The 12,243-nt window shown below is 38.7% G+C and overlaps 2 protein-coding genes across 4 annotated transcripts in view; one reads left to right on the top strand and one right to left on the bottom strand.

Annotated features, from left to right (window-relative positions):
- The window catches only part of LOC119590670 (endoplasmic reticulum chaperone BiP), a gene marked incomplete in the record, with an annotated part of 3,432 nt that extends 407 nt beyond the window's left edge, over positions 1–3,025 (bottom strand). Inside the window, 3 exon segments of the mRNA XM_037939351.1 lie at positions 3–1,685; positions 1,820–1,944; positions 2,867–3,025. Of these exon segments, the coding sequence (XP_037795279.1) occupies positions 3–1,685; positions 1,820–1,941 (1,805 nt within the window).
- A 307-nt stretch (positions 3,026–3,332) lies between these two features.
- On the top strand, positions 3,333–11,683 carry LOC119590671 (tRNA N(3)-methylcytidine methyltransferase METTL6-like). Of its 3 annotated transcripts, none has more exons than XM_037939354.1 (23): positions 3,333–3,460; positions 4,183–4,223; positions 4,397–4,430; positions 4,814–4,991; positions 5,104–5,185; positions 5,281–5,442; positions 5,549–5,781; positions 5,907–6,076; positions 6,328–6,393; positions 6,646–6,713; positions 7,275–7,332; positions 7,579–7,654; positions 8,272–8,304; positions 9,225–9,276; positions 9,438–9,477; positions 9,706–9,788; positions 10,102–10,136; positions 10,301–10,363; positions 10,539–10,584; positions 10,742–10,771; positions 10,960–11,016; positions 11,182–11,254; positions 11,612–11,683. In XM_037939354.1, coding segments are annotated over exons 3-8 (819 nt in total). In that variant the 5' UTR covers positions 3,333–3,460; positions 4,183–4,223; positions 4,397–4,429; the 3' UTR covers positions 6,070–6,076; positions 6,328–6,393; positions 6,646–6,713; positions 7,275–7,332; positions 7,579–7,654; positions 8,272–8,304; positions 9,225–9,276; positions 9,438–9,477; positions 9,706–9,788; positions 10,102–10,136; positions 10,301–10,363; positions 10,539–10,584; positions 10,742–10,771; positions 10,960–11,016; positions 11,182–11,254; positions 11,612–11,683. The 3 variants fall into 3 exon arrangements, with proteins under 3 accessions (XP_037795282.1, XP_037795280.1, XP_037795281.1); XM_037939352.1 differs by having other exon boundaries at positions 10,742–10,775; XM_037939353.1 differs by lacking the exon at positions 4,183–4,223 and having other exon boundaries at positions 3,375–3,460; positions 10,742–10,775.
- The last annotated feature ends 560 nt before the right edge of the window (positions 11,684–12,243 follow it).

Below are 12,243 nucleotides of genomic sequence, written 5' to 3'. Positions count from 1 at the left end.
ATTTGATCTTTTCTTCAATGGCTTCATCCATCTTCTCCTTATCTTCATCGGAAAGCTTAGCTCCAAGCTTTTCCTTGTCGTTAATCTGGTTCTTGAGACTGTATGCATACGACTCAAGTTCGTTCCTAGATTCCACTCGCTCCTTCAGCTTCTTGTCCTCGTCGGCGAACACTTCTGCGTCCTTGATCATACGCTCAATATCCTCAGGAGTGAGACGATTCTGATCATTGGTGATGGTAATCTTTTCCTTGTTTCCTGTGCCCTTGTCTTCAGCAGACACTTGCAGGATACCGTTGGCATCGATCTCGAAAGTCACCTCGATCTGAGGGACACCACGGGGGGCTGGGGGGATGCCAGTCAAGTCGAACTTTCCTAGGATGTGGTTATCCTTGGTCATGGGACGTTCACCTTCGAATACTTGGATGGTGACAGTGTGCTGGTTGTCAGAGGCAGTGGAGAAGATCTGGGACTTCTTGGTGGGGATGACAGTGTTGCGAGGGATCAGCTTTGTCATGACACCTCCCACAGTCTCAATACCCAGGGTCAAGGGGTTCACGTCGAGCAGCACGAGGTCGTTGGTGTCGTCCTCACCCGAGAGCACGCCAGCCTGGACAGCAGCGCCGTAAGCTACAGCCTCGTCCGGGTTAATGCCTCGGGATGGCTCCTTGCCACCGAAGAACTCCTTCACCAGCTGCTGGATCTTAGGGATACGAGTGGAACCACCAACAAGTACAATCTCGTCAATTTCCTTCTTCTGGAGGTCAGAATCTTCCAGCACCTTCTGTACGGGCTTCATGGTGGACCTGAAGAGATCCATGTTCAATTCCTCGAACTTGGCACGGGTGAGGGTCTCCGAGAAGTCATCACCCTCGAAGAAGGACTCGATCTCGATCCTGACCTGGTGGCTAGAGGAGAGGGAGCGCTTAGCCTTTTCCACTTCACGACGGAGCTTCTGCACGGCACGGTTGTCCTTCCTGATGTCCTTGCCCTTCTTTTTCTTGTAGAGCTTGATGAAGTGGTCCATCACTCGCTGATCGAAGTCCTCGCCTCCAAGATGAGTGTCTCCGTTGGTGGCAACGACCTCAAACACACCAGAGTCGATGGTGAGCAGGGAGACGTCGAAGGTTCCGCCGCCCAGATCGAAGACCAGGATGTTCTTCTCGCCGTCCTTCTTGTCAATGCCGTAGGCGATGGCGGCGGCTGTGGGTTCGTTGATGATCCTCATGACGGTGAGGCCGGCGATGGTGCCAGCGTCCTTCGTGGCCTGGCGCTGAGCATCGTTGAAGTAGGCAGGGACGGTGACAACAGCGTGGGTCACGGGCTTGCCTAGGTAAGCCTCAGCGGTCTCTTTCATCTTGCCCAGCACCATGGCGGAGATCTCCTCTGCTGCAAACACCTTCTCGCCCTGGGTTGTGGCGACCTTGATGTGAGGCTTGTCGTTCTTGTTGATCACTTTGAAGGGGAAGAACTGGATGTCGTGCTGGACGGACTTGTCGGTCCATTCTCGGCCGATGAGACGCTTGGCATCGAACACAGTGTTCTCGGGGTTGGTCGTCAGCTGGTTCTTGGCAGAGTCACCAATCAGACGCTCGCCGTCGGCGGTGAAGGCGACGTAAGAGGGGGTGATGCGGTTACCCTGGTCGTTGGCAATGATCTCGACTCGTCCGTTCTTGAACACACCAACGCTAGAGGGGGAGAAGATAAATTTTAGTGTCAATCTATGCACATTAAACGCAAACTACATGCAAGTACACCCTTTTAAAATTACGAAGTCAAAAATATGCATGAAATTCGGTATCCGATAACCGTACAAACTTACCATGAATAAGTTGTTCCTAAGTCGATACCAATGACAGTTCCAACTTCTTCCTTCTTGTCCTTCGCCGTTGCAGCCACTGCCATAACGGCAGCAATCGCTGCTAATGCAGTCCAACACCTCATAGTCTGCAAAAGAAATATATAATGAGAAGTTGTATAGTAAACTAGTCCTCAACACCAACTACCCCTCACTTAGCACATGAAAAAAAAATCCAAGCACAAATAAATTGACTGACAGCAACACCATCACCTGCCTCGTTCATTCCCAACCCATATTGCCTCACCCAGTTTAATTAAAATCTTTAAAAAACAGCACTGAATCCACTAAAATTCAACACGTTCCTATATCCACACACAGGACAACCCCGACAAGCCCCCAGACGCCCCCAGAGCAGCCGCCTTATCCCGTTATGCTGACCACCTGCTGACGTCACACGCCCTACTTGACGGGTTTTTTTTTTTAGGACTTCCGGTTGCCATTTGCCACGCGAAAGGAGTGACATATGTTGCCGAAGCAATCCGAGGCCAATGACCTTGTAGTTATGTTGGTTTTAAAATTAGCATTTCCCCCCAAAGTCCAGGTTAAAGTTCACACATGATGACTTTGACAGGTGAAGCCGGTACATTTTTGGCCGAACAGCTTTAACGCATTTGTGATATGGATTACTCAAAATATCTTTAGAATGTGCTTGTTAATAATTAGTATGGCTTACAGGGTGTTCAAAATATCAACAGTTAAGAGAATGATTAAGGAAATACGATATTTTCTAGGAGGTTCTCGAATCCGCCTACGCCCACACCCCGCCCCTCGTTTCGCCAAATATCCCTAATAGTTTTTCCCCTGCATGGAATATGGTTACAGACCTTTGCAATAACTATGAGTGATAAGGCATTTGATATAATTAGGTACAACAATTTGACATTCTATCTAACCCTACCATTGTGCCGGTAGTCTTTCCTTGAAGTCTAAAAATCACGTTGAAATATTAATATATTCACTTTTGCAACACCACCACAGCATCAAAAATAACAAAACCTTAATACTTACGTCGTTTAAAAGACCACTATATGAATCAAGTCGATTCAATCACAAGTAATCACAGAACTTCACTCAGTGTACGTCTTCCCTCTCCCTGTCGGTGAATGACACTCGGCGTCCTAAGGCTTGCGTTGGGATACATGTATCGTCTGCAAAGTCTCGTGGAGCTCTCTGATTGGTCCATTTAGACCACGTGGTACCACTGGGTGAATTTCGATTGGTTGACGTCACATCTAGTTCTGCTCTCTCATTGGTACACGTCTTCCAAGATCGGAGAGGGTGAGTTGCATATTCATTTGACCTTCTTTTACTATTTTTCAAAGACGTTTTATTTTTACATTTGCTCTAGAAGGACTGAAGATGGCCGATATTATATTTTGGAGTATATTTATATAAATTAATGTCTTAAATATAAAAGGAAGAAAGATAATAAGCGTTTATTAACGATTATCAGGGAGTGTGCGGCAAGAAATGGGTGCGAGCGAGGAAGTGACGTAAGCAAGACGAGGAGAATCGGCCACTCGGTCCTCGCAAGCTGAAGAGAAAGTCCTCTTCCTCATCTCCCGAGAAATCTAGAATCCGGGAAATCTAGAACTTCTATTGGTAAGTTGCTTGTACACGTGTCCTGACTAGTAGTTCGACACGTGTGAAAGGTGATTCGCCTATCGTCATCGATTATTATGTATCCATATGGTGGATGTTTACCGATTACGAAAGGAGAGATGTTCGGTTGCTAAGGAGACCGTACTGGGGACTTGCCCACGAGCGATTTATTAAGTTTGAAAGTAATTTACTTAGTTTACAGGAGGTGAAGTAGGATTTGTCTTCAAAATTTCAATAATTCCGTTAAGCTTAATAACCCAAGTTTATGCTTGTGTTTAATACTTAGAAGTACTTTACTTTACAAAAAAAAAAAAGTGGATGTTTATAAGAGCAAGTCTTTCTTTCCACACATCTTAAATACTATTAATATTTTAACAGGCCTTGATTAGCCAGCCGTAAAATAAATAAATAATTGCATTCGCACATCAGCGTAACCGGTATTACTTTGTCTTAATCGAAGTTCAATAACGAGTTCGTACCACGTGGTCGAGCACCGTTATAGCCAGCCGTACCGTGTCTCGTTCCTTTAGTTTTTGTTGCTTCCCGTGAAAATGGGATGTTTTATAAGCTTGCAGTAATTATAACCTAGAAGTATTAAGTTTTCTTTCATCTTTTTATTTGATTTACAGCAGTTTTGAAAAAATTGAAATGCCTCCTTGGACTGAACTCCTTCCTATTTTGTAGAAATTCATTGTATATCAGAGGTTCTTGTTCACTTTCAGGAGTAGGGTGGCTTGAATATCTTCAAAATGTCACACTAGAGGCAAGTACCTTGATTTCACAATATTTTCTTACATGAAATAGATTAAACTGATGAAATCATAGTGCCATATAGAATTATAATGTTAAATGTTTCGGAGCTGATTATTAACTTGCTAGTTCTGGTCTTGGCTGCCACAGTACATTGGTTTAATTATATATTCCTTTACATTACAGAACATTGGCCAAGTCTTCTGTGTTCTGGAAGCCAGTGAGTATATTAGTGTTGTGCACATTTCTGCCTTGTATGATCTGCTTAGTTGTAGTTCCTAGGTCAACAAATTGAAATTTCATGTGGATTTCCTTCCTGTACAAGTACTTCATGTGCACATTGCTTCTATATGACCCCTTTCCCCCTCCCCCTCTTCCTCCTCCCTTCCATGATCATAAAAACAAAGATTTTGTCAGTGCAGTAAACCATAGATTTAAAATCTTATCACATTTTGCATTCAGACTTGACTACAATTAAGTGCAAAGGTTATTGGTTAAATTTGTATCAATTACTTGTACAGCAATGTTATTTAGAATCTGTATACAAAAATGTAGCTTTTACAGATAAATCCTCTAAAGTAGATCCACCTTCCACTCTTGCAGTGATGGCTTTCCCAGAGAGCGGCATGCTTGGCCATCACCTCCGCTCTCTGACCCCAGAGGAGGAGGAGAAGCTGAAACGGCAGGAGTCGCGTGGATTGCTTTCTGAATTCCAGCAAAAGAAACTAGAGCAAGAAGCGGCAAAGAACTGGGACAAGTTCTACAAGCGCAATGAAACCAGGTGTGTATGGTACTGATTGTCCCAAGAAACTGCTGTGCAGGTATATGGAGATAAGTATTGCTAGTATCAGAATTACTAGCAACTGTATTAAATAAGATTTTCTCTTTTTAAGGTTTTTCAAAGATCGCCATTGGACAACCAGGGAGTTCAAAGACCTCATAGGAGACGGTGCAGTGAAAAGAACTTTGTTAGAGGTGAGTTGTGTATCTGACCATAGATAGTATGCTGCCAGTGCAATAAATTTGAAATATATTTGATTGTAACATTTGTACATTTTTTTTGTAAATAGGTTGGTTGTGGAGTTGGAAATTTCTTCTATCCACTGTTGGAGGACGGCTTGAACCTCTTTGTGTATGCTTGCGACTTCTCCCCAAGAGCAATAGAATTTGTGCAGAGCCATCCCATGTATGATGAAACGAAAGTTTGTGCTTTCCAGTGTGATATTACTAAGGTGAGTCTCTAACTGGAATATATGTAAGGACTCAGAATTGGATGAGTAAGTGATCTAAACATAAAATTGATTTTAAAAAATTCATGCAAAAACATTTCCTTTTCAGGATGAATTGCTTGAAAAAACTAACCATACAGTGGACATTATAAGCTTGATCTTTGTCCTATCAGCCTTGCATCCTGACAAATTTCAAACCGCCATTTCAAATTTGTATCGTTGTCTGCGACCAGGAGGCATGGTGCTAGTCCGTGACTATGGCCTGTATGACATGGCTATGCTGAGGTTTGGGCCGGGAAGCAAACTTGGGGAACGTCTATATGTGAGACAGGATGGCACTAGGTTGGTACCTATTGGCTTATGTAAATTTGCTTGTCTGATGTAGATGCTTAATGGATAAACTTAATATTGTGTACTTGAATACTTTTACAGACCGCTGAATTTTTCACTGTAATCTTTCTTTTTAGGGCATATTACTTCATGGAAGAAGAGCTTACTCAATTATTTGAGGGTGCAGGATTTGTGACTGCCAGTAATTCCTATGTGACACGTCAGACTGTCAATAAGAAGGAAGGCATCGATGCACAGAGGATTTTCATTCAAGCAAAATTTGTCAAGCCTGAAGAATGAAGTGCTGGTTAGTATTAATTGTTTAATTTGAAACTAATGCTGTATATTGGCCAAATATCTTCCCATAGGAACCCATGTTAGTTTTACTTGCTTGTATGGCGCCGAAAGAGGAAGTAGAGTAAAACCTGTTCCAGGGTGAGATATAGAGTTAAAAGTGCTCTTTGTCGCAATGGAATTTGGAATAAGTTCTATAATGCTTTGCAGTAATAGATTTGGATATTCTGAAATACATGCTCTGAAGTGTTTTTTTCCTTTCAGAAAATGAATCTGAGGCACTTGTTATATTGGTTGAAGAACTATGCTGCTACACCTTGTAGAACAAAGGTATGTTATTGAGAACTGCCATGTATAGATTTTACCTTCCCATAGGAAACCATGTTGGTTGCAATTACTAATGCGGTGCCGAAAGAGGAAGAAGAGAAACTTCTGTTCCTGGGTGAGATAATTAGTGTAAAGTGCCAATTGTCGCAATGGAACAAGGTACAAAATTTTTCTAGAATGTTTTGTATTCATACTCTACCCTACCCACCCCCACCCCCTCATTCTTGCTACATTTGATAGTATGTCATCTTTCAGAAACCCCTGTGATGGGAGCAGTCAAGTTGACCTGAAAACTTCCCTAACTCTAGCTCCATAAAATGCAGGTAAGCAATGACATGATGGTAAATGTTTAGATTTCAGTAGTGTTTAATTTTGAATGTGAGGGGTCTTTCACATTTAGGTCATTGGGAAGTATTTTGCTTCCCATTATTGACAGTTAATTTAATTTTCATTATATAGTATTTAGCAAGATGTTATCAAAGGTAACTTCCAGAGAATTTACAAACCTTGCAATATAATTTCTAGCCAGAACTAGAGTGCTTGGCAAATAAGTTTTGTTGCTAGTAATCTTGGAAATGAATACTGTATTGTTGCCTTCCCAAAAGCACCAGAAGTGAAATCTTTCCTCTCTGGCCGTCGAGTGGAAGTAGATAAAAAATCTTATTCCAAGCCTGAGATGATAGTCAACCCATACTTTTGGTCTCAAATTGGATTAGGGACAATTTAGTAAATGGTACTGATTACTCACTTCATATATTGAATACTTCACTTATTATGCACCATTTCCAGTGTGAGAATGTGCTTATCTGTGGAAGTAAAGATGGTAGATTTTAATTGTATGGATCTGATATACAAATCCTAATTTAGGAAACTTGCACTTTCAGAACCCCTTCAAACTGAGATGCTTGCATGAAAGGTGCACCACCACACCCTTAGAAAAAGGTATGTAATGGCATGTCAGATGTACGTACTTCATTAAAGGTGAATACCTTCCCATAGGAAACCATGTTGGTTGCAATTACTAATGCGGTGCCGAAAGAGGAAGAAGAGTAACTTCTGTTCCTGGGTGAGATGATTAGTGCAGAGTGCTGATTGTCGCAATGGAACAAGGGACAAATGTATACATTTAAATGTATATATTGCATATAAAATGTTAACCTTGCATCTCATGAGTTTTCTGCATTACAGGAATGCAGAAATGTGATCGACTAGACTTGCCGATAACCTGGAAGGAAGCAGCAAAATGGTAGCAGTTGCTTTACATGTAGGTTTAGTGGCAACATTTTGTAACCACACCACTGTCCTAGTAATTTTAATGGTTTCAATGCAGCGTTGATATATGGCGGATTTGCTCCAAATTCTAAAATGTCTTGGTAATTATTGATTACCAAGGATGGCATATTAAAGTTGAATAGGATGCATCATTCCCAATTTCTTTTCGGAAATGAATCATGTTAAATTTAAGTTTAAAAAAGTTGTTTATAGATATTACCTTCCCAAAAGCACCAGGAAGGAAATTGTTCCTTTCTGGCCGTCAAGTGGAAGTAGAAGAAACCCTTTTCCAAGGGTGAGATGATGAGTTAACCTATACTTTTGGTCTCCATTGGATTAGGAACAATTTTTTTGTAAAATACATTCTACATAGTGGCTTAACCACTTGCTGCTGGGGAAAATGCTGTGCTTTTTTAAACATGGATGACTCTGCTAGTGTACATACATGCCATGCCCTGGGTTAATTTTAATCTTGTGTAGAATGTACAAAACCTTCAAAATATCCCAAAATTTTAATCTAATTAAATCTCCTCCTGGCACTTGCTTCTTAAGTAATCATCTTGGCTTGTAGTAAAGCAGATTCTGATTTTTTTTTTCCATTTTTTCCAGTATGGTGACATGTGTTGCTGGACATGCCTAATGGTAAGTTTATAACTTGAACTTTTAATATGGAGTGATAATTTGCAAATGTCTAGGAATCTAGACATTTGCATTGCTTGGAATATTTTTACACAAGCCTTTGGACTTTCATGGAAAAGGGATATACTATAGTGTAACTTCCCCTTTTGATTTCTGGATGCTTTGTATTTTTAAGATTTTTTTTTCAGTACAAGAAACCTGAAAGGAAGACTTAAGAATTATCTAAGTCCTGATTTGAACAAATATTTTGTCCACTTCAAGTGATTAAACTAGATTTGCTTCATTTTGTAGAAGGGACACATTTGATAGAATACCTTCCCATAGGAACCCATGTTGGTTTCAACTGCTAATATGGCGCCGAAAGTGGAAGGAGATTGATTTCTATTCCTTGGTGAGACAGGTTAGGGATGTCTTTACTTGTCACTATGGAAAGATACAGACTTTTACCCTCTAAATTTTTTTTTTCCCCCCCTATTCGTGGGAAAAAATTTAACCCATGATCTTATAAACTTTTGTAGCAGAAAACCTGACCGATAAACTTTTATTGCATAGATGATAGAAAACTGAAGATTTATTTTTATCCCCTTTTATATAAAACAAATTAGTAATTTTAAACCAAGAACCTAAATAAAGCTATGCCAATTAAACGAGTTTATGGCACTTTTGAGCTTTTGAGTTTGTAGAATTAATTTTAGGAAGTTGGCAAGATTAGTTAATCGGCTCTTGAAAGTAATTTCAATTGATGTAGAAGGATGGGAGGGCTTGGTATGAAATGCAAATTTTGTTTCATTCTGGAAAAAAGCGAGACAAGTCATACTTAGTGACTGGAGAATGTAGAAACTTTTTTTTTTTTTTGTGCAGGAACTATACATTGTGTTATGGCAATCTAGATTTGCTGGTTAACCCATTCTATTTTTTTCCAGGTTCTCAGATGTACTGAAACCATTGCCATGATTCCCATTTCCATAAGGAATGGTATGTATTAAATCTTCAAGTTTTATTCTTGACTGAAGTGATGCATAAATTAATCATCCCTGAATATTCTTAGATGATTTTCGTGGTCACTGATGTAACGCATCATTACATTATTTGGACAACACTACTCAATCTTTCTAATGTAAATCCTTTCATTCCAGCCTACATGGGTTTTACCGGCTTAGTACAAAATATGTTGAGGTGAGTACATGTTGCATGCAATTTTTTCACTAATTGCCTGAATTAGTGGTTCAGGAAATATAAATATAAATGTTTTTTGAAACTGTTGTGGAAAAATGGAACATGATGAATTTTTTGGCACCAGATCAGAGAAAAGTATGCAGAAAACCTATGCTGGACTGATGACTGTCTAAATCTTTAGGAATGTTCTTGCTTAAATGTTATTCTAATAGTAAATATACATTGCAGAAGTGGCGTACTTGGATAGTGGTGGCTACAAAGAATTTGTACTGAAGTCTTGGTTTATATTTGCAAAACAACTGTACATTAAGGTAAGCAATTTTTTTTTTTTCTTCTTAAAGTGCTCTTAAACAAAAATCAAGCTCTTTTGTACCACACTTTATTGAAGTATCTTCTATACTTTAATTTTACTTTCATGTTCCTATAACTTTTGAAGGTCTGGGAACATGTGGATGGAAGTGGTTTTTAAAAGTGCTTTCTTGATAAAGATGTTATGATGATATAAAGTAATTGATAGATAATGATAAATATTACTTCCACCAAGATCTGAAGTCTTCAAGGTTGAGAAATATTTTGTCTAGGTCCAAGTATGCATTCATAAATTTTATTTCTTCCCCCCAACAGATTTGCTAGTGATCCTTAAAATATCCAGTCATCAGGTGAGCAAAGTGCTTGCATATAATAAAAATGCCATAATGTTATGTGATGATACCATTTGCTACTTCTGATCCCTGATTACTTTCCACCAAGATCTCTGATAAATTTACAAAATACTTTTGTTTTTTTGTCAAGTACTTTCCTAATGAATTTTCTTGTTAATCAGGATGGGATGAACGGCTCGGCTCAAGCTACTCGTGTCAAGTTTACATGAGAACAGGATTCTTAGGTGTGTATTTAATGTATTTAAAATAGAGGGAAAAAAAAAAACATTGGCTCTAGGATGACCCCATTTGCTACTTATGATTAACTGATTACTTTCCACCAAGATCTCTGATTACAATATGTATGGAGATAGTTAAGGTTGTTATATTTATAATCTAATAATGTACTTCTTATTACAGGAAGGTCCATGTGGTCCAACAGAAATGTAGACCTGCTTTAGTTCAGGTTTGTATATAGATTGATGAGGTTTTGAAGTTATTAAATGATGATTCCTAGTGTACTCTCTGAATATTATGAAGTTAAATTTTAAATCTGAATTAAGGTTAACAAGAGATGTATTGTTGTATTGGTTCTATAGTTTAAACTTTTTTTCTTTTTACAGCTGGACAACCAGTACCACATGGAGGGAAAAAAAGGTGTAATCAACTAGTTTTGTATACTTAGTGGAGTTAAAAGTACTTTTTTGGATTTGATCCTACTTGAAGTGATGATAAAAAAGAAAGTGATTCCTGATCACTACTAGCTACTGCTGATCCTAAGTGTATATAAAGAAATAATGAGTATCATGGTTTGTCTAAAGTTCTCCTTTTATCTTTGCAGGTTTATATTCCTCAGTAGTTGTGGAAGAAATGCAAGTTGTCAAATGAAGAAAATATGGTAAGCACTAAAGCTTTTATTATGGACATGTTTACATCATGATGCACAACCTTAAGTATTCTGATTTCATTGTGAAATTAAACTCGTCACTACCTCTGAAAGAAGAATGTATAAAGACATAATGAAATTTGTAGAAATCGTGCTTAAAAAGTAACTTCTTTTCAGGTATTCTTTTGCAGCTGCAGAACCTTGTTCTAATGAACTACATATGTACTGGATTAGTTTAGTTGCATGAAGTGTAAGTTACTTTAATATTTGTATGTGATGATACATAAAAGTATATCAAATTAAGCAGACCAATGATGGATACTTTGTTTAATGATGGGAAGAACTAGTTTGTTTTATTTCAAACTGTGTTATGGAACTGTATTGTATATCGAGAAATGGAAACCATCTCCTGTATGCTTCGATATCCTTCGAAGAATCCAGTAGACTGTAGATTTCTTGATAATCGATAGGTGACCACTTCACCAGTTTGGGATTACATTACATGTTCTCCTGTGTGATCCTGTACCGTGCGGCTGAGGGGTTAGATTTTATAAAATGCAAGAAAATTGTATTTGTAAATGTAGTAATTTTTTTTTTCCTTTTTCAGTTCCTGTTCTTTTGGGGAAGGAGGATGGCTGTCTGCTGGACTTATAAAACCAATAAAGAGAAATAAAACCTACACCTGATTTTTAATGTCCTTTACACCACCCATTTATAACTATTCCTTGTTTGGATTGAGTAGTCGTTATAAAATTTATTCTTGACTTGAGTAAAAATGGTTTACATTCAATGTCTAGTAAAGTATGGAATTGACAATATACCGGTTTGCCATAAACGCATTGTAACAGAGCGAAGTGATGGATTAAGCAGAAATATCCATATTTTTTCAAATGTACCAATATTGAAAACCCATCTAGAATGAGCACTTGACGCACATCTTTTGGGAATATAGTAGTTTGCATCAGATTGTGGGTAAGAATTCTGCATATCAAATTTCAAACCATAAAACTTGCATCCTTTCGGACAATCTGAAATGGGCTGATCCCAACTCGTGCATTAGAGGTAAATGTCATATAAATAAGACTTCCAGAAATCTAGGAGGGAGGAAATACGGGTAAACAATGTCAAAGAATACTAAATTCAATGATGTCTTGACTTATAATTAAACTTATTATAATCCTAATATGCTACTTGAATGTCAATGTATACTTGATTTATTGCAATTTAACCCTCCCCCCC

The sequence above is a fragment of the Penaeus monodon genome, chromosome 27, assembly GCF_015228065.2.
Source record: "Penaeus monodon isolate SGIC_2016 chromosome 27, NSTDA_Pmon_1, whole genome shotgun sequence".
Classification (NCBI taxonomy): domain Eukaryota; kingdom Metazoa; phylum Arthropoda; class Malacostraca; order Decapoda; family Penaeidae; genus Penaeus; species Penaeus monodon.
This window is presented reverse-complemented; position numbering and strand designations above follow the sequence as displayed.

Bases quoted from the DNA above. Each gene is read 5' to 3' on its own strand.
- LOC119590671 (XM_037939354.1), top strand. The intron at 4,992-5,103 runs GTGTGTATGGTA...TCTCTTTTTAAG, and splicing joins TACAAGCGCAATGAAACCAG to GTTTTTCAAAGATCGCCATT. The intron at 5,186-5,280 runs GTGAGTTGTGTA...TTTTGTAAATAG, and splicing joins TGAAAAGAACTTTGTTAGAG to GTTGGTTGTGGAGTTGGAAA.